This window comes from Alligator sinensis, unplaced genomic scaffold, assembly GCF_000455745.1.
Source record: "Alligator sinensis unplaced genomic scaffold, ASM45574v1 scaffold978_1, whole genome shotgun sequence".
NCBI lineage: Eukaryota > Metazoa > Chordata > Crocodylia > Alligatoridae > Alligator > Alligator sinensis.
In genome coordinates, this window is record NW_005842220.1 from 993,575 (window position 1) to 1,019,312 (window position 25,738).

Genomic DNA, 25,738 nt, shown 5'->3' on the forward strand with positions numbered 1-25,738 from the left:
GCCCACTTCTACCACTTTTTCAAGACAGTTTTGGCACTCGCCAACAGCAGACAGTACACACAAGCACAGGACACTACCATAATGAGGATGGCAACTACAGAAACATGTCAGACAACGAGCAAGGAACACAGATCCACACAGGAGACTATATTTTAGTGCTCATCACTCCCACAATGCCCCGCACAAAGCAGCTCTGACTGCGAGTTTCCGCCACACCAATTATATAAGAGTTAATTTACCTCGCATATAATAAATTTTTGATATAAAAAGGGTCATCTCATAAGAGAGAATTCACACATACAGAACCTGCATAAAACAAGGGAAACCTGTACTTCACTTGTGGGGCTGCATGGGCACCCAGGCAGACCAGAGGAGGAAACTGTCTGCTTCAAGGCAGAGGGGACAAAAACCTGATGAAGGAAGGGTAAAGGGTCTGTTGGGACAAGGAAACTCATGGGGCAGGAGTGGAGGCAAGTAGAGAAACTGGGATTGGTTGGTCAAGGAGACTGGGAGTAAGAAGGGAGAGAAGTCTGAGACTCAGGATTTGAGATGGGGAGGAGATATGTACTTGAATGCCATGGGAGGCTAGCGCTGATGCATGGTACGACAGGAACAGATGGGTGAGAAGAAAGGGGCTGGGAGCCAGAGGGAAGAATGGGGACCAGAGTGGGGGGAGACTGGGAACTGATTTGGTGTCTTGCTGAGATTGAATGAGGGAAGAGACTCTGTCCAACTGGATAAGGAGACTGGGACTAGGAACCTGTATGAGGAAGAATTGGGGACAGGGTGAAGGGACACAAATCTGACAATTTGGTTATTTCCTAATGTGTGAGCATTTGACTTTTTTACCTTAATAATTTAACATGCATGTGTGTGTGTCATATGAAGTAATTGAATAGGACTAGACTAGGACATACATGTCTCGCTATAGGTGTGTCTCTCCTGAGAGTCGCAATTAATTATTTTTATGCGCCCTCTCTAGCAGATCCCTGAATAAGGATGGCTCTATGTGATGGAAGGACTTCAATGATAACTATTTAGATTAGTCCCCACCAGACTTTTAAGTTAATGGGGCAGCTGGCATCACTTACTATAGCTCTGCTGTTGTCAGTTTACAGTAGCTGAGGGGTTTGCCCAAATCTGCAGGACTAGCTCATTTATTTTCAAATTACACAGGAAACTTAAATTTGCTGGAAGTTCCTTGTCTTTTATTGAAGCAAACAATAACCAAGCAGTTGCCTCAACTGACATTTCTCCTGAAATGATGAACCAAGAATTCAATGGGTATGTTGAGACTTAAACTGTATAATACAGATAATTACAGTCTTGCTGCTGCCAGATAACAAAAGAGTACATAATAATTTTGAGTAAGATATTCATACAGAAACCACTAATACTTTACAATAAAAGCTTCTTACAAAGATTGCTTTGTGCATACAATTAAGAAAAATGTGTTTTCCCAACTCTTGTGTTTATACTGTTAATGCTATATTTTTTAATTTCAGAACAATGAACCTAAACAATACTTTACTGAAACAAGTGCTGGAAAGAAAACATGAGGTACTATGTATCCTGACAGAGAAGATAGTAACAACTAAAAAGTGCTTGATAACTGAACATATTCAGACAGAAGAGAAAATTGGTGGCATAGCAGGATTCAGCACAAAAGTTGTGAAGGTAAAAGGAAATTATGTAACCCATAGACCATTTATCCAAGTACCACAGATCGCAGTTTCTTCAACTACATTCTTTATTTTAAAGTATTTGGCATTTTTGGTAACATTTTAAACTCTAGCAGTTACTGATGTTTCTCAGCATATATTCCTCATGTTACTTAATTGTAATTGATCAGAAAAGAAGCATGCCGTGCTATTTTTTTGTTTGTTTGTTTCCTAACTGGTTGAAAGTGCAAGCTCTTTTATGAACCTAGAATCTGGTTTCCATGAATACTATCATGTGGTTCAGTTTCTGTGAGTTTTCCTGCCAGTAAGAAAGCTTACACTTGTTAAAAGAAAGTGAATGTTAAAGGCCCATGAGAGTGGCTGAAACCAATTAATTTAAAAAGTCAAGTGACTGTTCACAGAAAATGTTTTAGTATCCACCAAGCTCCACTGAGTCTAATAATCCCAGTGGCTTCACAGGGGGTTGTTAAAAAATCTCCTGATATACTAGTCTAATAAACTGAGAAGAAATAAGCAAAATGAAAATATAAAGTATGTACAACAAATGCCTCTTGTTGTATATAGGGGAGTCTTCACTGACATAAAACTGGCAATGACAGTTCTATAGCTTCTGCCATTTTCATTATCCTGTTCCACCAGATTCTGTGCTGCCCATTGTAAAAACAGGGGCAAGATGAGCAGGAGATTTGGTAGGAGGAGAGGACAAAGCAAAGGAACATTGTGGTGAAGACCAGTTTTTTCACTGCAGTCATGTTTCTGCGGGACTTTACATCAGCAGTATAAGTCAAAGAGGCTTTAACTGAAGATTTTAATTTGCTGGAGCTTATATTAAACTGGGTGCTTGAGAATCAGGGGGACTACTATCATTTCTCACCCTCCACTCTGCTGTTAAGCCTGAGCTTCACTGCAGTTGTTCAGTGGCTTAAGTCAAATAAATGTACTCTACGTGAACATGGTGGGAAATTACAATTTTTTTTTCTCTAAACTAATTTTTCCCCCCCCCCCCCCCCCCTCCCGAGTTATCTTTTGTGCACAAGTTGTTTTATAGTTGAGTTGAATAAACAGTGGGAGAATATGTCCCTCAGGTTTCAGTGAGTGAAAACGGAAACATGATGAAGGATTCTAATGTGGTCTTAGAGATTCCTGCCCCTACCGCTATTGCATATGGTATCATTGAACTGTACATAAAGCATGATGGCCAGTTTGGTAAGTAGCATGTCCACCTTCTTTTGCATGTAGTCGGAAAGAGCTACCTCTTGCAAAATGTTTTTTCATTGATCTCTATAATAGGTCCAGAATATTACGGTGAAACAGATTTGTCCATTTTAGTGCAAATGTGATGGAGAAACAAAGCGTGGATCTGGTAGTTCGTCAATTTTCCTGACTTTCAGAAAATTTCTCCTGTATTTGCTCAGAGAAGTGACCATAACAAGCTCTTGCTATGTTCTGTCAAATGCTTTAGATCAAATTTCCCCAGATTTCATGTAAATATTCATTGGATTGAGCTGGTGTGGTTGTCTTTTTTTGGTAAATCTCTTCCCAGTGCACTCCACCTGTACATAATTTATCACAGACACAAATGAGTTTTCTAAGGGAGATCTTCAAGATGGAGGAACTGAGAAATCATGGATAAAATGTATCGGAGATATATGGAGGGCATCTTTAAGATGCTATAAATCTATATAGTATCTCAGGTTGGGTCTGGATTAGGCTGTACATAATGCATCTAGATTGACTTCTGAACCATGGGGTGAATTGGTAGGGCCATAAGTAAGAAACTATCCTGTTTTTTATGAACAGAACATTTTTTATCTAGAATTTTTCAGATATAATAAATGTGCAGACACTAGCGCGCTGTGAAATTTCACCAGGTGTTTTGTTTCAAAGCTGTTTTGACGTGTTTCAAGCTCGAAACAGGGAAATCGAAATGAAACAAAAGGCATCGAAACAGCTTTGAAGCGAAACAAGGGCACTTGGAAAGTTTAGAAACGTTTTGAGTTTTGAAGCCAGGCTTACTTGGCTTCAGCGCTGGTCCCAAGTGGCAGCGGCAGCCTCCTCTCATCCGGCACGCAGATCGGGGGGTCCACACCCCTGGGAGGGCTGGGGGGGCTGTGCCGGACTCCTCCTGGGGATGCGAGCCCCCAGATCTACATGCTGGATGTGGAGCTGCCACTGCTGCTTGGAGCTGATGGCAACACCATTCTTTCCTGGCACTGGGTGCAGGCTGTGCCCAGCACCGGTCCCAGTCAACAGCCTGAGCCTCCTCTCATGGGACGCACAGTTCCAGGGGCTTGAACCCCTAGGAGGAGTCCGGCACAGTGTGGCACCCCTTCTGGGGGTGCGAGCCCCCGGATTTGCACCCCAGATGAGAGGAGGCTCAGGCTGCCTCCCACCAGGGACCAGTGCCCCCTGCTTACCACCCTGCTTGACTTCAGCCTCCCCACCCCCCCTTGGCCCACAGCCTGATTGTGGCCCGCTTACTAGCCCCCCACCCAGCTGCGGCCCCCCCTGCAGCTTACCAGCAACAGCAGACTCTCTCTTGGCCTTGGCCCACAGCCAGGGGGCAGTGCTGCTCGGCCCCAGCTGCCAGGTATCTGTGCGGCCTCTGCAACAGAGTACTGCTGTGGCCTGGCTCAGTGCGGTGCAGCGCGGGGCTGTGTGCTTTCAGGCAGCTCTAGGCTGTCACCCAGGGCTGTGCACTGTTTGCAGGGACCACTGACCATACCAGCCAGGGTCCTACGCTCATATGCCCTGCACCATCCAGCCGGGCTATTTCTGTGCATGCAGGCCCCGGGCTGGTGTGGCCAGAGGTCCCTGCTCGCAGCTTGCAGCCCCAGGTGACAGCTCGGAGCTGCTTAAAAGCACATGGCTGCACCGCGCCAAGCCGGGCTGCAGCAGTGCTCTGTGGCAGAGGTCACGCAGATACCTGGCAGATGGGGCCGAACCGCGCTGCCCCCACCATGCAGAAGAGCTGTGCCACAAAACCAAGAGCATGGATGCAGTTGCTGGTAAGCTGCGGGGGGGCTGCAGTTGGGCAGGGAGTGTGCGGGGGTGGGGGTGAACGAGGAGCCCGCAACCGGGCAGCAGGGGGCGAGCGAGGAGGCACCGCCCCCTGGTAAGAGAGGCAGCCTGAGCCTCCTCTCATCTGGTGCACGGATCTGGGGAATCGCACCCCTGGGAGGGCTGCTGGGCTGTGTTGGACTCCTCCTGGGGATGTGAGCCCCTGGATCTGCGCCGGATGAGAGGAGGCTCAGGCTGCGGCAGCAGCAATTTTGTCTGGTGCTGGGCGCAGCCGATGCCCAGTGCTGGTCCCTGGTGGGAAAGGCAGCCTAAGCCTCCTCTCATCCGGGGCGCAGATCCAGGGGCTTGCAGCCCCAGGAGGGCTGCCAGGCTGTGCCAGACTCCTCCTGGGGGTGCGAGCCCCCAGATATGTGCCAGCTGAGAGGAGGCTCAGGTGGCAGCAGCAATCTTTTCTGGTGCTGGGCACGGGCTGTGCCCAGTTCTGCTCCCAGGTAGCAGTGGCATCCTCCTTGTATCCGTGGTTGGCCTGCACAGATCCGGGGGCCTGCATCCCCAGGAGGAGTCCAGCACAGCCCCACAGCCTTCCCAGGGGTGTGAGCCCCCAGATATGCACACCAGATGAGAGGAGGCTGCCGCTGCCAGGAAGTGTCAGGACTTTTGCTTTGAACAGTTTGAGGGGCAATTTCCCAGAAACCTCTGTACATACGTCCTCAGAAAGGGCTACTATCCCTGCAATTTTCATCTGAAACAGGCAAGAAATGACAACGTTTTAGGCATTTTCATGATTCCTCATTATAGCCAATGGGTGAAACAGTTTCAGTGAAACAAAACAGGACAGTGCTTTGAAATGAAACGACAAAACGAAACACTGTCCTTTTGAAATGGCGAAATGGACATTGAAACGAAACGATGGTGTTTCGCACAGCCCTAGCAGACACCCCTAAGGACGTTCATTCACTCAGTAGACACTTTTCAGAGCAGGATTGCAATTTAAAGGTTACAACTCTGTTAGCTCCAACAAGTACTTAGGCATTGAACCAACATTGTATAATGGTTGTAGCTGGGAATCTCTACCTTAGAAAACTGCCAGTTGGTAATTAATACACATGTGTTTTCATTGATCTTGTATTCTCATGCTGTCTCTTTCTCCACTATGGCAGGACCCTATTTTCTTATTTAATTATCTAATCCATCAGGCTTCATAAATAACATATGTCTTGTGTCATCTTTGTTTGTTTGGACAAATAAACCACATGTCTTGCATTTTTAATTTTTTTGTTATTACCTTTATCTCTCCTTTCCCTTTCCCTCAATGAGAAGAGAAATTCAAAGAAAAGCAGAAGGATCCATAGTGCATAATTATGGAATAATAACTTGCATGAAATGTTCCAAATGGGTTCTTTCTCACCCCTTAGAGTTAGTTCTTGGCTTGGGTTTTAAGACATGAAGGTTTATAAAGCTTATAAAAATGGACTTTTTAATATGAGTAGGGCCTCTTGGCCATAAAATGCCTATTCTTTTCTAAGTCCTACTATGCCCTTTATCACAGTGATTTTTTTTTGTGTGTCTCTGATTTTGACAGGTTAATTGTCCAGTGTATATAAGAGCACTTCCTTTTTAAGGCTTTAATTTTTTTGCCCTTTTAGTTTCTTTGTGAATCACCTCATTCTGATAAAAGATAAATAGCAGCACCTGGCTAACTAGCTTTGTACCATTCGTTATTCAAAAAAATATATACTTTTGACATAACTCCTCTTAAAACCCTCCTTTCTAAATTAGACACTCCTAACTTTTTCAGTCCCATGGGACACTCCTAACTTTTCCCATGGGAGTCTCTCTGCCTCTAATCATCTTTAGTTCCCATCTCAGGTTCTCTTCTGTTTCTACCAGTACTTCTTAGGTAAGATAAGAACTGAAAGCAGCATGCTATGTGAGGGTACAGAATTGATTATATATCACTATAGCACTATGATAGCAGTATGATGTTGAGGGTATATTCTGTATATATAAAGGGCTTAGTCTGTGTGTCTGTCTGTCTGTCTGTCTGTCCGTAAGGCTTTTGGCCAAGTGCTCTCACGCTGCTGAGAGGGTGGCAGCGATTGTCTGCGTGGACCCAAGTTTGAGCCACTGCTGGGGAAGTTTGTGGCAGCAGCAAACATGCCCTGGCTGCCCAAGAAGTGAGGCTTTCCTATGCTTCCCTGCCGGAGGGCAAAGTGGTGGGGTCACGGTGGCAGTGCCCCCCTGCTGCCCATCCCTGACACCCCCCAGAGCAGCTGGCAGGGAGGGAGGGAGGGAGAGAAGTGGGTTGGAGGAGGCAAAGGTAGGGGGTCACGGTGGTGGCTGTTGTTGGGGCCGGGTGGCAGGGAGGGAGGGGAGCAGGAAGGGGGCCCCAACAACAGCTGGCAGGGAGGAGGAAGTGACGGGTGGGAGGGAGGCTGCACGGGCCTGTAGACGGGGGTCACGGTGGTGGTACCCCCCTGCTGCCCAGCCCTGGCAACAGCCAGCAGAGAGGGGGAGGCAGCGGGGAGGGAGGGAGGGGAGCGGGAAGGGGATGGGAGGTGGGAGGAAGCCCTGCTGTGAGGCAGGTGGGCAGGGGTAGGGAGCCCCAGCACCGGAGGTTGGAGGAGAAGGTGGTGGACAGAGTCTTTACATGGCCAGCCCCAAATGGTGAGCGGGGGTGGGGAGGGGGTTCCATCTAAACACTCCCTAAAATCCATTATTCTTGATGAGCAGCTAGCTAGTATGTATATAATAGCACTATGATATTGAGTGTTTGGTTCTTTTTTTTTTTTTCCTATAAAGGGTTACACAGACCTAACTAGCTATATAAATAATTAATGGTAAGAGTAATGCAGACTTTCATAGCCTTGTATTTTCTTTTGAATCTAGTCCTATTATGGGGTTTAACAAAAGTGGATGTCTCGTTTATTTTTGCATGATGCTGTGTATGTGTTCCTCTCATTAGCCTCCTTCTCCCATAAAGGGCAGTTAGTTTGTTAGCAGTATGTTCTGCCTTCAGAGTTTGTGAATAGCTCTTGTTAGCAGTAATGGAAGTAACACAAGTACACTGTTGTAAGAGCACAGACACCTGAGTCTCAAATGTGTTGGTTGCTGCCTTGGCTGGGTCTCATTACACTAGGAAGTAATTTAGTTTGTGGTATTATTTTTCTAGCCCTTTGTAACTGGCTTTACTCTGTAACGGGCTGTGCAGGTGTTAGCAATGGAAAAAATGTTTTTCCCTTTCTCTCTTTCTGTAGCAGAGATGTCTTCACCATCTCTCCCTTTCAAAAGATGGACTGCTGTTGATGCTTTCCCATCTCATCTGAATGCCCTTAATTCAGTAAGACAGGCTGTTATAAGTGAGGGGAAGCTATATTTAGATTGTGAACGCAGTGCTTTTGAGCACTGTCCTTGATTGGGGGGCAGCTTACTTCTTTCATTGGCGTGCATTACTTTAAAACTCACTTTCTTCCTTTACTCTGTTTTTCTCATGCCATTCTGTGGCAAGGGAAAGGGTCAGTATTTGGTTCAAAATCTTTGGTCTGTCCCAATAAATATAGAGAGGTAGTTAGCTGTGTTAGTCTAAAGTCAGATAGAAGGCAAAGTAGATCTGTACCTTATAGACTAAGTCAGAGATGTATAATGTGAGCTTTCATGAGCCTGAGCTCACTAAATCAGATGAAGTGAGCTTGAGCTCCCAAAAGCTCATGCTATAAAGCTCTGATTTAGTTAGTCCATGAGGTGCAAATCTAGCCTGCCTTCTGCCAATAAATATGGTTGTCTGGAATTGTATGTACCTTACCCTCTTGGGCATGGTTTGGTGCTCAGAGCACAGGACTGGAAGTTGCTTGTCTGGTTCAGGTGTGGGATATTGTCTGTAAAGGACTTTGAAACTAGAGGTGGTTGGATAACAGGATCCTTTCATGTGATGAGCCAGATTGTACCTTGTGACCTGGAGGGAGAAGGAATTATCCGCTACATATGAATCTCTTCTCAGCCCTCTTTGGGGTACTATTTGTTCTTCCTCTAGAGCAGGGGTTCCCAAAGTTTTTATGCTGCGGCAAACCGCGGCCCAGCAGTCACAGCTGACCATGGCCGGAATTTCTGCCTGTGCTGCTGCGGGCCCTGCAGAAGGAGCCGTGGCCTCTCTGCCTAGCTCTGGGGGGCTGTGGTTTGCCAGTCCGTGGCCACTTCTGGTCCAGCAGCTGACCTGCTGCGGCCTGGCACTGGGCCATGGCCTGGGGATTGAGAACCTCTACTCTAGAGGACCCCATATAGGGTTCTCTGTGGAGTAGGGATCTGTGTGAGGGAGGGGGGACCCCAAAATGAGTGAAATAAAAGGATGCATATTATTCCTTCATGAACTCATAACAACTAGCTAGGAAAAATAAGGCAGCCTCCACAGAGGATGGGGGACTACTTTGAAGGGTGGAACAGGAAGCATCTCTCCTAAGTCTGTAATGCAGCATGGGAGCTACACCACCACTGACCTGGGATGGCCTTGCCTTTGACAGGGCCCAGGGAGGAACCAGTGGCCTCTTTTCCTTTCTAAGAGCTAAGGGGCCAGTGATAAAAGACCAGTGAAAAGATCTATGAGGGATCCTCTTAGAGTCTGTAGGGTTTTTCTGACTTGTAGCACTCTCACATGTAGGAGAGTCTGACTCTGTGCGGCTGGCCACACGCCATTCACCAGGGCCATGGGTCATTCCCACACCAGTCATCTGGTGCATGGAGCTAGATGAATTTGACACATCTGATATATGGAATGCAGGTTTTCAGCATCCATGAAGAGCTTTGCTTTTCCATCAGGCCTCTTCCTTTCTGGACATATACTGAATCTGTTTAATCAATCCAGAAAAACTTGTGTCAAACTACTGTATCTACTTGGTAACTGCCACTTCCATTTATGCCTCAGGATGTATATCTTTGCACTGTGCTTTTTAGTGACTTACAATGTGTACTTCATTCATGTAGACAGTGCCGGTTAATCTTTTTCTTTCTATCTATAAAAGATGAGATGCATATGTGTATATGTCCAGGAAAACTAGTTTACATCAGAAATGATGCTTGATATTTGCTTTGGTACCCTCATGTGGTTTGTTTATTTTTATGTGTTTCAAATTACAGAATTCTGCCTGCTAAATGGACAACAAGGAGGTTTTGAAAGAGAAAACATAGCAGGCTCTTCTTACCCCCATTCAGTACTATTCAGAGACACCTCCTTTTTCTATCAGCCAGATGCTGTTGATAGTGCAAGACATTCTGGGGATGAAAATACTATTCCAAGTGACGCTTCCTTAAGTGTACTGAAACAAGGTATTACCAGAAATACTTTATTTGATTGCACTACACTACATTTCTCCCTTATATTACTAGTTAAGCAATTTAATAGAAGGAGATATTCTTGCAAAATATTACATAGAAATTGCTGGCACATTTGAATAGCCGCTATCAGGAATTCCTTGGTGAACACTTAGAAACAATCAAAAGACATTTAGCACTGAAATGAACATATGTGGAGAGCTGGCTGTACCCTCAAAGCATATGGAATGCCTTTTTTGTAAACAAAATCTTATATATTTTTTCTTTTGCATCAGTGTTGTTATATTCTAGCTACACTGCATGAGATTCATAGTGATTTATGTCTTTACTTGTTTAGTAATAATGTGAGAAATGTATATTGGGTATAAACATTCTCAATAAAGCTTATATTTCTGAAAACACAGCCCCCTTTTTCTTCTCTGTGAATCTCATTGTGTTTTGAGAAACTTGGAAGAAATTGGAGGTAAACAGTAGGGTTAAATTCCATTGTGATTTAAATGGAAGTACAAATTACATGCTGGTAAGTAGTGTAAGTGGCTAGGCATAACTTACTGACTGAGGTGGTAAAAGGGGTAGGATTGTAGCAAGGAAAGCAACCAAAAGTGAGGAGGAAGATGGGGTAATATAAAGCAGGCCTCCAATCTTTATATTGTATTTCCTGTTGATACTTACTGCAGATCTGTCCTTGCGTCCATTTCTACAATGTGATGCTTTTTATGCCACCTATGAATGTGGCCCTGCATTCACAGATTAGTCAATAGACTAACTGTGACCAAAATAGCCATTTTGTTGACTGGAATAAAACATATACTTCTCTAGTTTTAGACTTGAGTGAGGGAAATAAATGCATCTCTTTGTATGGCCAAATAACACTTTGTGTGTGAAGGATGGCTATATGTCACTGTTATTTTTTTTAGCTTAAAACCCCACTGTGTCTATTCTTACAGATTTGTCGTTCTACTTCATTTGATTGACTTACTCTCTTCACAAAATGGTTTTAAAAACTGGTATATTGAAATGATTTACTGTTAGTTACCCCTACAGCATTGTGACAATATTTGATTTTGTAATTATATGGTTGTATTGTATGTAGAGGCACTACTGTAATTTCAATAGCTTTATTATTTTTATATGAAACCTATTTTAAGGGGCTGTATTTCTTGTGTGAAGGGAATTTATTTTAAAAATAACATGAAGCATCTCCAACCCCTAAAATTCTGCTGATGGGTGAAGTAAGTGTTGGCTTATTGATAATTAGTAGTCATAAAACATCCTGGCTTCATGCTTCAGTTACATTGTGAAGGATGGAGTCCAGTGAGGTCTCTGTGGAGTTTCTAATCTATGCATTGTAATAGATTAAATATTTTAAATAAGAATAAATGGATCCTCTTGCATTTTATAAAAAGATGCCTTTTTTGGTCAAAGAAGAAAAGGGTATACATGAATATTTAATATAAAGTCTTTTAAGTCTGTCAATATACGAGGACAATAAGAACTTAGCATCACCATCTGAATTTTTAATTCTGAATATGAATTAATACCACTAGGCTTGGTAAGTCATAAAGTTAGATCTTAATATGAACCAGTTAAGAAATAAAATCCACTGTCCTGAGATGTAAGATTAGGTAGTAGAAATATACATTGTGCCTTAAAAAGAAACATTCTTTGCAGATTTATGAACAGGTTTCATATAAGAAACAATTAAATAATAATACTGAATGTTAATTCCTGATATCGGTGTTTATTTGCATTGACAATTAACTGGGAATGATCACTATAAAGCACATTTGGAGTCAAATATGTCCCAGTATTTCATTAGAAATTATACAGACAGAAATTACAGTATTAAGTTGTGGTGATTAAACAGGTATTCAAGTCTCTCAGTTTATTTGCTTTTACTGGCATTTGAAGGAGTCATGAGTTTAACAATATACTTATTTATTGGACAGGCATATCGGTGTTAAAAACCCAATTCCAGCCTTTTGTGAAGTTATCAGATGACAAGCAAGGGGCTTTATATAAAACCCTCTATGAAATCTTATATCATGATGAACTGGTGACTGTACTGGAGGATATGGTAAGATGTCAAGACTTTTTAAAAATTATTTTTAATAGAGCTGATACTGTCCATTACTCAAACTTTGTTTTTTTATAAATTAGTTTTTTAATTTGTTCCTCTGCTTCCAGGTAAATAATATTCGTATGGGAGACAAACCAAAGTTGATGGAACTGAAGGAGCTAAAACCTGCACAGCAGCAAGATGTAGCAGACTTTCTGCAGCTGGTAGGGTATAGTTTACAGAATGGGCTGTTGTTACAGGAAGAGCAAAGACTCTTCTCAGCTGCTCACCTCTTGATCAGTGCTGTAGCAGGTATGTCACAAATGGAGCAATTAGCAACTTTTCCATTTAGAAGTTTCCCTGGTGTAGAGTTTATATGTTTTCCTTTTAGGTAATTATAACAGTTGTGAGAGGTCATGTAATTCTCTCTTTCACTGTCATAGAGATGTGATTGAATGTAGGGGTTTGTAATTTTGGCTAAATATTAAATTAAAACCTCAATCTCTGCATATTTTTACAAGTAAAATCTCTCGTTCCCATGGAAATCATTTCACCCAAAGGACCATTGAACCCAAACTTTTTCATTCAGTTTTGTTAACTAATTATTGTTCTCATTGTTCCTTGGACTTTTCACGTCTTGTCCTGGCTAAAGATTGCACAGTAGGTGCTGTTATCCTCATGTGCTAAATCTATGGCTTATGTTGTTGAATACAAACTATATTTAGCAAAAAGTAAATTTAACACATAGACATTGCAATTAGAGGGATGGTTGTGCAACCACAGAAAAAGGAAATTAAATCCAAATGTCAAACAAGTGCCATCTTCACAATGTACTTGGCACCACAACATTAATTAAAAACCACCTGCAAATACAAGTCAGTCTTTTTTCCCCTCCATCTCTCTTGTAAAAAAAAAAAAAAAATGCTTCATTACATTAAGGGAAGTATTGAAAGGAAGCGCAGTGTTACACTAGGTAAATAGGTAAATATTTTGCACTGTAGAATAGGGTGCACCAAAAGAGATTTTGGGGGCCGATTCCAATAGCCGATTTTTAAGGAGGCGTATCGGCCAATACTGATCCAGTTTCTGATACCAGCCTGGCAGCTTGAAGATCTGCATGCACCTGGTAAGTCTGTTGTGGTGTAAGGGGAGATCAAGGCCCCCTGCAGTGAGGGAGGGAGTGGGACTGGTGTTGGGGCAGGTGCTGCCTGGGCAGGGTGTGGGATGGAGCCACGGCTCATCAGGGGCAAAGGGCAGGGTCGGGTCCTGCTGCAATGCACACCCCAGGAGAGCATGGGGGCATGTCTCCAGATCTGTGTGGGTTGTGAGCGGGGTGGGCTCGAGCTGCGGGTTGAGGCTGGGGCTGTGCCAGGCTCTTCCTGGCACATGGTGGGGGGCTGATCCAGGCTGCGCTTGGGGTGGGTAGTGGTGGTGCTGGGAGGAAGCTATGGGGGGCTGCAGCCACCCCAAAATTTGCCTTAGTCCCCGCCATAGCCCCTCCTCCTAGCACTGCCATGCCCACCCCAGCCCAGGCACCGGGAAGAGCCCAGCATTGCTCTGGCCCAAGCCTGCAGCTGCAGCCCACCCCACCCCACGCAGATCATGGGGCACACGACACCCCCCCATGCCCTCCCAGGGTGCATGCAGCAGCAGGAGCTGAGCACCCACATCTCCCAGATGAACCATGGCTCTGTCCCACACCCCACCCTGCCTCACCCCAGCTGCGCAGCACCTGCCTCAGCCCCCCCTCCCTCCTTCACCACACGGGCCTTGATCTGCACCCCCACACCCCTTCCCTCCCTGCTCCCCTTCTGCCACACCAGACTTACCAGCTGCATGCAGCTCTCCACACTGCTGAGCTGTGCTCCTCATCACCTACATGCTGTGCTGTGGCTGCACGTGTGCACGGGCATTTATCAGCCATATCAGGCCAATTTCCGATGCACTCAGGTTTCTTAAATCAGTGCTGATCTGATATCAGATTGATGTATTGGTGCACCTCTACTGTAGAACAGAATGTCAATTTTCTTGCATTTAAAGCTGATCAACCAGTATATGAAAGGTAAGGGGGACATTCTGACAGTAGACCCAGTTGCAGAGATGCAAAATAAAGCAAACATAACAGAGTCACTAGTGTAACAGCACTTGTCAAGTGCTACAAGCAGTGATGCACAGTTAAACAAGTGTGTTATACTGATCAGTTTGCTTTGGCCGTAACGTTTAGTTTTAACATCCACATGTAACTGGAGCTGTAGCAGTAACCAAAAAAAGGCCACTTTGTAGCTGTTACTTTTCTGGGGATTGCGGTGGTATTGCATAGAACAGACCCTGTCCTTAGATGCACACCCTGAGCTAATACCCGAGCCAGGCACTGGAGAGATGCCTAGTGGTTGCCTGTGACAAGGTGGAATGAATGTTACTTGCTCCCTTCCAGGTGTTTCTCCCAAGAGCTGAGGTAGTCTATGTGAGATTTTTGCGCCCATTTTTTTCCATGTACTGGTTCTACCCTCAGAGCCACCTGTGTACCTGCAAAGAAGGGCCTGGCATCTGGGCACACAGCCCCCTGACACTGCTTAATACAGGACAGTGATAATTGTGGAGGACTGCAGTGCTCTCCAAAGTTGCAATCATGCAGCACTGCACTTGAAAAGCCCTTCAGGAGGCAGGGGCCATTCCCTGCCCAGCGTAAGAATTGCATAAGGGCATTTGCAGGCTTAGGTCGCTTGTATGCATATACACCATCTCCTTTTCTACAGCCAACCTGCTGCAGAGCTCATTGGAGACTGACTTTTTCTCCTTTTAAAACTCCTTCACAGAGCTGCCTGATGACACCCTTGCCCTCCTGGGTGCTTGCTGTGATCTGCAGGTGGTCCCTGCCTTGTGTTGTTTGGTAAGTAATCAAAAATTGAATGTACTATTCAAAGTCCAGCACTGCAGATTATCGTGATTCTGTAAGCTCTGGCTAACCGTAGCTCTTGCCCACAAGAGATGTCAGAATCTCTTCTGGCTCTAGTAGAGAGTAGCCTAGTCAGAATGTAAAAAAAGTCTGTTAAAATGACAAATAAATGTTAAATTAATCTGAAGATGGGGTTATTGCATTCAACACATGTATGTCATTAAACATGAGCAAGAGAGAATGGCAACTGTGGTTTGAGTGGCAAAAGCTGTGTTTTTATTTTATTAAAAGTCTGATTGGATTACTAGGAGAACCTTCAGTGGGTACCTCTCCCCCGACAGATAGAAATTTCCCTGTGGTAAGAGCATTACATGAGCAGACAAGGTTATTTGGGTGAATCTGATATATTTTATTAGACCAACTTGAATAGTTGGAAATCTTTTTCTTAGCGAACTTTCGGGTTTAAAAACCCTTTGTCAGGCTGAGGAAGCATCTGCAGTTGGTGTGTGCTCTTCCTGAATGGAATGAATAGTAAAGACAGTAATGAATAGTAAAGACCAAACAACAACTGCGCACCAGACTGAATGCACACCAGAAATCTATTAAAGACAAGAATACCCAATTACCTGTTGGGGCACATTTTTCACAACAAAACCACTCTCTCCAATCTCTCAGCTCTAATCCTCAAAGGGAATTTACAAAACACTTTTCACAGATGAGCCTATGAACTCTGCTTCATCAACCCCCAGGATACAAAAAATCATGGACTAATGTAGAAAACCACTCTCTCTCCAACCTCTCAGTCCTGATCCTCAAAGGAAACTTACAAAACACTTCCCAGAGATGAGCCTACGAACTCCACTTCATCAACCTCTTGGATACTAAAAATCATGGACTAAATATAGACATTGGATTTATGACACATTATAACCTGCCTGACATCTGACTCTCCAGGTACTTCTCCACTTTTCATCCCCCTTCTCTCCCCCCTCACCCAGCCTCTCTCTCACCCGTTGACTCCTCAGTCTAATCTTCACTGACTGCCTATCTTGTATGCATACCAGCCCAGCCCCTGGCTTCTTTACTTTTCATTCCATCCAGGAAGACAACACACACCAACTGCTGAAACTTCCTTAGCCTGACGAAGGGTTTTTGAACTTGAAAGCTTGCTTAATTGTTTTCCAACTATTTGGGTTGATCTAATAAAAGATATCAGATTCACCCAAAGAACCTTGTCTGCCTATGGACTAAATATAGACATTGGATTTATGACACATTATAACCTGCCTAACATATGACTCCCCAGGTATGTCTCCACTGTTTACCTGCTATATTCATCCCCCTTCTCTCCCACCCCCCGGTCTCTCACCCACTGACTCCTCAATCTACATCTTCACTGACTGCCTTTCTTGCATGCATACCAGCCCCTGGCTTCTTTACTATTCATTCTGTCCAGGACGAGCACACACCAACTGCATATGCTTCCTCAGCCTGACAAAGGGTTTTTAAATCTGAAAGCTTGCTAAGAAATTGTTTTCCAACTATTCAAGTAGATCTAATAAAAGGTATCAGATTCACCCAAAGAATTGTCTGCCTATACCCTTAGACCAACACAGCTACTACCTACACCCCTGTTACATTGGCAGTGGTGATTCTGAAGATCAGAGGATCAGAGCCTGTATACTAAAATGTTGTAAGCAAGGGTTTTTGAGGGGAAAATATCATTTGTTCTAGAATCTGCTGAATTCAGTGACAAAACGTTAGTTAGAGAGAAGAAACAGACACTGATGAAGTAGCCATCTGTATGTGGAGAACAAGGATCCAGGTAAAATATTACATGGAGAGAGAGAAGCTGAGCTGGTCATTTGGTAGCAGAATGATAGCTAAGACTGTAAACAGGTACAGGGAACGGATTAGGAGTATGCAGAGTTAGAGCAGATGCCTAGTATGTGAGGTAGGCTATAACACTATAGGCAGTGCACTGGTGTCTCACTACTTACCTATGCGTATAGGGAAGCCTGCAGCAAATACTTTTAGAAATCCTCTGGCCAAATGAAGTAATTACAAGTGCCGACTCAGGGGCTCATATTTATAGGACCTAGAAAAGACTATATGGGATTTCATCCTTTCTTTCAAACCAGTGACATCAGGTTACAAGGGGCTGAAAAATGCATTGGAAGATAGGTAGCCCCACAATCAAAACCTGAGCAAGAGTCTTCACTCATCTTTTAAGGATTGTAGTTGAAACATGGCTTTCTTTTAAAACCAAGCACCTACTTTGATTTTCGCATGAATTTTGGCACAAAATGTGTGCCTCAGTTATTGATGACCTGGTCAGTATGTCTCAGTTAGATTTCTCATCTACCAAAAACTCCCATTCAAGGCCTCAGCATTACAGGGCACTGAGATCGTTTGAAAGCCGGGTCCAGGTTTCCTCAAATTATACCCCAAAATGGAAGTATCCCTGTGGCAGGGCACTGGTTGTGCCTGCCACTTTTAGGGCCTGGAGCTGGCAGCTGCCAGGTGCCTGATAAGGGCAGCCGTTTTGAATCTGGGGCTGCCCATTTGCACAGGGCAGTTCTGCTGCTGGAGGCCAGGCAATAACACCGCCTGGCCAGAGGGCTGCTGGTGTCATCTGGAGGTCAGGGAGGAGCTGTAGGGGATGGTCAGGAGGCTCCTGCTCCTGGGCGAGACCTAAAACTGCACCCTGCCGGGAGTGGGCAGCCTGGTGGGGCTCCCAGTGGCACAGTAGCCCCCAGGAAATGCCAGGCCAGTTACCACCCCGGTGAAAGGCAGGTCGGGGCGCCTTAACCCCTAGCCCCCACGACCGGGTGGGTTAGCCCTTGTTTGGAGGGTCTGGAGGGTGGACCCTCGGAGAGAGAGAAAAGGCCATAGACTCAGGCCTGTCTGGACTTCCCCTGACTGGTCCATGCTGGGGCCAGGACTGGAAGAGTCGAAGGGCCAGGGGGCCCACTGCGAGGAACGCCCAAGAGCTGTGGGCCTGCAGTCCTGACTGGCCTGGAGGTGGGCCAGGGCTAGAGGAGCCAAAGGTCCCGGGGGGGACACACCCGGAAGGGGAAGCGGTTGAGGGAGCTGTGCTGCCCAGGATGAAGGCGGATGAGACTGGCTGAGGGGAGGAATCCAGGTGGGGTTCAATTAGGAGGGTTCTGGGGCCCAGCATGGGGGGCCAGTGATTATGATAACACCTAGATGCCATATGCAAGGCTTGAATTGCGGTGTAGAGGAGGAACGGAGCCGCAGATAGCACTCCCTGGCATCGGGGCAGGAAATGGGTAGCCTCCTGCTTAATTACATCATTAACTAATTACCAACAAGGCGTGGTGGGCGAGAAGGCGGGTGGGTAGCCCAGAAACAGGTGGGCGGGCCACTGGGAAGTCAGCCCTGAGCAGGCCCTCTGTTACAATCCCAAATTAGCAGACCCTTCTGAAAGTGCAGCAGTGTATTAAGTCTCAGTTAAGGCTGAATGTATCAGACTTGTTGAACTTTACATTAAATGTAACTTTAGCTGTGAGATGGTGAGAGAATTTTTTTTCTCAGAATTGGAGCTCTTCTCCAGTTTTTGCAAGAGAGCACAATGTCAGAAATTATACTTCTCAGAAAGCAGCCTTCATATCTCTGTCTTTCTCTCTCTCTATCAATGCAGCCTAATGTCGTTTCAGCTGATGGCACTTTGCCACTGAGTGATCCTACTATGGCCACTTTCAGTGACACAGGAAGATTTCACATAGTGCGAAGGCTGTTCGCCTCATCAAACATTAACCTCAAAATGACAGAGTCTACAGTGAAAGCTGTAACTATGAAAGAACCTAGATTTTTTCCATTCATTCTTTATATTGCATTGTATGGGTTTTATGCTTTAGGTGGGAACCTGTAAGGGTATCTCTATGTATTGCAGTATGTTCAATTATTATTCTAGCCTGTTCTTTCCTCTTACGGTACATCTGTGCTGCATTCGTATCTATCTGCAGTCTAGTAGACATAACCAAGATAGCTTCAAACTGAGTAGCTCAGATATCAATAGGAGTCATGGCATAGCAACACAGATCCCAGCATGGCCTTGTTAAACCTGCCCATTTACCTGGACACACCTAGATAGCCTGTGCTCGCATCCATGCTGCTGCAGGTACGCAGCTACCAGGTAGCTTCTTTAAAACTACCTCTGGTGCATCTACTTTCTACTACAATCATAGCAGTGACACTAGTATACACAGACTTTAAGGACTAAAGAGGCTAGAATAATCGCTGAACAGACTGCATGAATAAATAGCACATTTGAAATGCAATTGAGTCCTGCTAATTTGTACTAATTGTGACTGGGAGACTAAATTACTAAATTTGATAACTGAGTTGATGGATAAGCATGGAAAATCCAAGGGCATTGCATCCCAACATGTGTGTTGTTTAGATTTAGTGCCTACACTCCTAGCCACCATGGATGTTACCAGCCTATATACCAACATCCCACACCAGGATGGCATCCAAGCCTGCCTTACATATCTACAGGAACAAGATTACAACCCAGAATACAGACCCAAAGATATTACTGACCTTATACATTTCATTCTCACACACAACAATTTCACTTTTAATAATCAACACTTCCTCCAAATGATGGGAACAGCTATGGGCACTAAAATGGCCCCACAGTATGCCAACCTTCTTATGAGCCACCTGGAAGAAGACATCCTCAAGAACTGCACCATCAAACCCTTGCTATACTTAAGATACATAGATGACATCTTCATCATTTGGACTGAGAACCTGCAATCTCTGATTGAGTTCCATCAGAAATTCAACAGTCACCATCCCTCCATCCAACTTTCTTTAGAATACTGCAGCACCAACATCTCCTTTTTAGACACAATGATCAGTATCCAGAAGGGTAAAATACAGACCACAGTATACAAGAAACCCACAGACCAACATACATATCTGCACAGAACCAGCAATCACCCTAAACACACCAAAAAAGCTGTGATATGCAGCCAAGCCCTCAGATACCACCGCATTTGTACCGAAGAGAACACCCGGGATCGCCACCTCACCAATCTTAAAAAGGCTTTCACCCAGCAAGGACACTCCTCCAGAGAGGTAGATCGCACGTTTGAAAGAGCCACCTGGATACCACCTGAAGAACTGCTGCAGTACAGAAGAAAAACACCCACGCCCAGAACACACCAAAAGGATCCAGACCGTGCCAGGACAAGAAATGCAAAACCTGCCAACACATCTCCACCACCCCCACTATTACTACAACAGAGCCATCAGCATGCCAGGATCTTACAGCTGCACCTCCAGAAATGTAATATACCTCATCCAATGCACCAAATGCCCTGATGGAAGATATGTAGGAGAGACCAGACAACAACTGTGCACCAGAATGAATGCACACCGGAAATCCATCAAAGACAGAAACACCCAATTACCGGTGGGGGCACATTTCTCACAGGAGGGCCACTCTCTCTCCAATCTCTCAGTCCTGATCCTCAAGGGAAACTTACACAACACTTCCCCGAGACGAGCCTATGAGCTCCATTTCATCAACCTGCTGGATACTAGAGATCAGGGACTAAACATAGACATTGGATTTTTTGACACATTATAATCTGCCTGGCAACTGACTCCCCAGCCCAGCCCCTGGCTTGTTTACTTTTCATTCCATCCAGGAAGAGCACACACCAACTGCTGAAGTGTCCTGAGCCTGACGAAGGGTTTTTGAACCTGAAAGCTTGCTTAATAACTATTCTTCAACCATTTGGGTTGGTCTAATAAAAGATATCAAATTCACCCAAGGAATCTTGTCTGCCTATTCCTGTAAAACACTTTTGAGCACTGCCCAGCTCACTCTTGGGGGAACTCAGTAATGTGTATGTTTTTATTTGACCCGTTGTAGCTCAGATGTATTTATGCTCATACTCCAGATGTAGCAAATATCATGTCTTTTGTATAGAATTTCCTAAAACTAATAAAATCTTTGTGATTACACCAGTGTACAATATCTGTTATTCGATCTCTGCTAATTACTTTTTGTTGCAAGTTAGAAAGCTTTGGCTACATATTGCATTTAATGCCTACTACACTCCCCCTTCAAAAAAACAATGCGTGCTTTTGATGTTTGAGTACAAGGGTTACACTGCTTAAGTCTAGAAAACCCAGTTGTTTTACCCCCAGGACATCTCCCGGTGGATTGTATTTAATGAAAACAAAGTGTTTGATTGCACACATTACTTTATCTTTCATCTTTGTTCCTAATAGCTTTCTCTGAACATCGAAATGGGGAGAAAGTACAGTGGAAATAATTGTCAGTACTAGTTTGGAAATATTTCTTTGCAGATATGTCTAATAATAATGTTTTCATACCACATAGCTGACTGCAAAATAAACAGGGACACCACTGAGAAATTGTACATAGTCAGAAAGTATGGCTCAGTAATTAGGACAGTTGTTTCAGACTCTGGAGACCTGGGTTCAGGCTTCTGCTCCCTTCCTGGGTGGTGTTGAGCAAGTCCATTAAGGCCACATTGTCAAAGCGTACTTCTTCAGTGGCTAAAGATGCACAGAGCCTTCTATGTGGAATTTGAAAACACAATGCCTAACTCTCATTGAAATTACAGTTTAGGTGACACTCACAAAAGCACCTAATCGTGCAACCTACCTACATTTTTTAGGTACCAGAAACCCCTAAAAAATATGGCCATTAGTCTTTTTTTGCCTCAGTTCCTCATCTGTATAATGATGATGATAAAGATTGTGAGGTGCTCAGTGTCTGTGGTAATGGAGGTCTTATAAGTGTCTCTCTGATTGGTAGATGCAAGCTTTTATCAGTTGCTGTCATTGTGCATGTTTGTCAGTGAACAAGGAATTGTACCAGAAGTCCTTTGGTCTGCTATTGCCAATCCCTGTTTTAATAAAGCATTTCTATTCCAACAGTGCATTTATCAGATTTTTTTTCTTAAACATTTTATGTGAAAATAGTGGAATGATTAATAACCTAGTTTCATTTTATCCCCACTGTTTATGCATTATGAATATAGTGATTCTTCTGGGAATAGCACATGAGCAACTAGAGGACACATGAAAGTCTGCTTGGCACTACTTCCCATTTGATTGAGATCTTATCTTATAAATAGTTCGTGATAAGCCTGTGTACAGTGTTTTGCCCAGTTATTTTTATGACAGGGTATTTCATGAGGGCAGCATACGCCCTTCTTTCCCAGTTACTTCCCCCTATTGCTTTTGTTTCCACTTTTAAAAATTAGAGCCTTTTTCTCTAAAGGTAATGTTTGCTCCTACAGCAGTTCCATGTTCAGAATTATTTCGTGTTTTCCATTTGGTAGACATACTGCAAGTTATCAGGTACCTGTAAATAGGAACTTTTAAGACCAGTCCTAAACAGCATGTTTCTCCTTGTGTGCCTAAGTCTGCCAAACTGGCACCAGGAATATTTTGGCTAGATTTATCTGGGAAATGTTCTCCTTTACCCAGTGTGTTGCTGGTTATCACCCTCATTTAATAACCACTCTGGATTGCTAGGCACCGTTGACCTGGAAATGATTAAAGTATTATAAAAGTTAAACAGGGGAACAGAATAGCAACCAGGTGCTGAGAGTTGTTTAGAATCCTGAAGCCAAATATTCATTACAAGGGAGATGAAGTTGCTGAGGAGCACATCTGCTCTCTACACCCTTCTAGGATCTGGAAATCAAGAGTTGGGAATAAAAACGGTCTGAAAACCAGGAATTGCAGAGCTAAAAGTTGTGGGAGGATGTGATTTGAGAGGCATTATTGTGAGCAAATCAGGGTGCCATATTCTTCCCTTCCCTTCCCCATGGTATTTGGCAGGGAGTGTACTGGGGAAATTGTAAAGAAATCTGAATTTCTAAAACCCTTTGATCCATGTGGCTGCATGGATCCTGTGATCTTTCTGAGGTGGTAGTTTGAATTCTGGTAACCAGCTGCCAGCACTCCCAGGATCAATAGTGTTACACACAGCACAGTGGAAGTACACATGTAAGTGCTGTGACCTGAAGTGCTAGCAGGACAGGAGCTCTCTGCTCTCATCTGTGGTGAACAGGGACAAAAAACAGCCACAGGGCTGCTTCCTCTGCACAAGCTCTTAACTGCTGAGGGAAGAGCTCTTTACCGCCATCTATGGCTGTAGAAAAATCTAAATTTGCAAAAGCCTTCCATCCAGAATTTCTCTGTCCAGACTGGGAATGGACAATCAGGCTTACTGGTTCTGTCTGAGAAACTGGTTAAGTCCCAAGACCGGAGGGAGGACAGTGTGATAGCCTAAGTTTGGATACTGAAGTTGTGGTCACAAATAGCCCAGGAAGCCAGAGTAGTGGTACATAAAGACAGCAAAAGCACAAGGATCCAAAATCAGTTCAGGCACTGGAGACGAAGTGTGAGCTGGGAACCAGGGCTGCAAGCACAAGGCAAGCCAGGATCAAGCAGCCAAAGTTTGAAGAGACAGATCACACTAGGATTGGGAGCCAAGGAGTCAAGAGCTCCACAGATCCTTCCAGGGTTAGGAACTCAGGGTCAGATGCTGAGACAGGCCAAGGTCAGGAGCCAGAGTCAAGAATAGCTCAGGGGTCAGAAGCTGAAAGTTGTTGTCAGGAGCAAGTCAAAGGTCAGAAGCCAGATACAGCTACCAAGAGCACAAGAGCAGGTATGAGAATCACGGCAAAATGGTAGAATCGGGGCAGGTTAAGTTCACCAGGAGACTTGTACAGAGAGTTTAACTCTCTGCCTTCCTGCTTTGAAGGCTGTGTTTGGGGCAGGGCCACCGGCCTGCTAGCAGCAGAAGTCAGTGATTGGCTGCCAAAGGGATGGCTCATTTACCAAATGACTCATCACATCCTCCAGGGACAATTTGGGAGCTGCCACTGGTGGATACAAACTCAAGAGTTGATTGACTGGACAGTACAGCTAACCTGAGGCAAGCTCCAACCTCCTAGTGAGACAGGAGAAGTTTTTTTCCAGGTGACTGGAGTTCTTTAAGATGGGCTCTTTAAGGGCGTTGCATGTTTCCTACTTCTCTGCCTCCTGTCAGCCTCTGAGTACGAGGAGAAGGATGGGATGTGGAATCTACATAAAGGTCACAACTCAAAGCACTCCATTAACTGGCAAGTCACTCCTTTCTTCTTGGAGTACTTGTCCACACACATTCTCACTCTAGGGTGACTGTGAACAACTCCATGTAGAATTGCACCTCATAGTTACTGAAGGACAGCCATGTCAAATGAAGGGCTCCAGTGAAATGTTCTTTTGGGGCACTCTTGGGGCATCAGTGATAGCACTGTGTTGGTAACGGAGTGCATGGAGCTCCAGATGGTTGTCTTGGACTGAATTTGTCTGGGCTCCAGTGAAATGTTCTTTAAATGTTCTCTAACAGAGATTAGTGAATCCATATTGGCAATTTCATAGCACACCTTGATGCAGCCCAAGATCCATTTAGATTGTCCGCAGGCAGAAATCACTATTCCTTTTAATTTTTGGTTAAGGCAACAAACAGCCATCAATATTTCTGGAAAGGCATTGTCCTGCACAATTAAAGGAACCAGACTTGCTTCATATTGGATGTTGCAGCAGCTTCTCCTTTAGTATGTAGTTGTCCCAAATCTGATACTCAGTACCACTGACTTGAGTGTCAGACTTCTACCATCCCATCTCCAGTTGCGTCATTTTTGTTTTAAACCACAGATTGATTTGACGATCCAGCTGGACCTGTAGTCTCTGCTACTCTGACTGCCTTTGCCAGCCCTGTTCCCAGATCTGTCAGCCCTCTTACACGGCTCCAGCTTCAGTCACTGCTCCAAGCCTATTAGCACCATTTTATCACACACTTCCTTTGACTCTGAGGTTGACTGCTGACTTACCTGGTTATGTGCATTTTCTGCGGGCTGACCAGCCAATCACATGCCATCAGAGGTGGGGCCAAAAGACCCCCTCCCCGCCATTCAGATAGGTGGCTGGGTGGGTGGGGGCTGGGAAGCACCACAGTGTGCTGCACAGGGCCGGCTAGTGCATCCCTCCCCTCCCCTCGCCTCCCCTCCCCTCTCCTTCCCTTCCCCCTCCCCAGGGTAAGAGGCAAATGCGCTGGGGGGGACGCTGCCACCACGCCCTGGGTGTGCTCCATCCCCATCCACTAGCATGTGCCCCCTATAATCTATGTACCCCTAGGGGTATGCCTACACCTGGTTGACCACCCCGTGTATCAAAGGCAGGTAAAAATGATTTTTATACACGATAATGTACAGTATTCAAGTCCCTAACCCCATTTTTCCCATAAGTCTTTAGTTTTGCCAACCACAGGAACTTAACCCCTGTGGCTGGTAAGGGAAACCTGTACTTAAGTGCACCACTCATGACTCCAGCAACCATAATTGGAAACTTGTAATTGTTGTTTTCTTTAGCCCATAGTCGCGCAGTGTCTGGTCAGGGTTTTTAAGACAATTCCTTAGTTCTTGTTAATAGCACCTTTGTTTTCAGTACTTTGTCAGTTCATTTCACATCAGGTCTTTGGTGCCTCAATATGTAGATTTTGGCACATTGAATGCCTGTACTTGTATTCTTCCGTGTGTGTGCAGTGGTGTTTCATAATCACAGAAAAATGTGGATTTGGCGGGGGGGGGGTTAAATCAAAGAATTTTGGATTTTTTTTAATCGGAGAAAACCAGGATCCCTGCTGATTAAAACTATTACACTACATTTAGTGACCAAAACTCTAAA

The 25,738-nt window shown here is 44.6% G+C and overlaps 1 protein-coding gene across 7 annotated transcripts in view; it reads left to right on the top strand.

The window, feature by feature from the left end:
- Window positions 1-19,539, top strand: part of GSDME (gasdermin E) — a 37,738-nt gene extending 18,199 nt beyond the window's left edge. For 5 of the 7 annotated variants that reach the window (XM_025208096.1, XM_025208092.1, XM_025208094.1 and 2 more), the window contains 7 exons: window positions 1,506-1,677; window positions 2,768-2,888; window positions 9,831-10,019; window positions 11,975-12,102; window positions 12,213-12,396; window positions 14,901-14,974; window positions 18,645-19,539. In XM_025208096.1, coding sequence (XP_025063881.1) covers window positions 1,506-1,677; window positions 2,768-2,888; window positions 9,831-10,019; window positions 11,975-12,102; window positions 12,213-12,396; window positions 14,901-14,974; window positions 18,645-18,875 — 1,099 coding nt within the window. In that variant the 3' untranslated portion in view covers window positions 18,876-19,539. Of the gene's footprint in view, window positions 1-1,505; window positions 1,678-2,767; window positions 2,889-9,830; window positions 10,020-11,974; window positions 12,103-12,212; window positions 12,397-14,900; window positions 14,975-15,783; window positions 15,823-18,644 lie in introns of those variants that run through there. The other 2 variants (XM_025208098.1, XM_025208099.1) reach the window with 2 other exon arrangements.
- The last annotated feature ends 6,199 nt before the right edge of the window (window positions 19,540-25,738 follow it).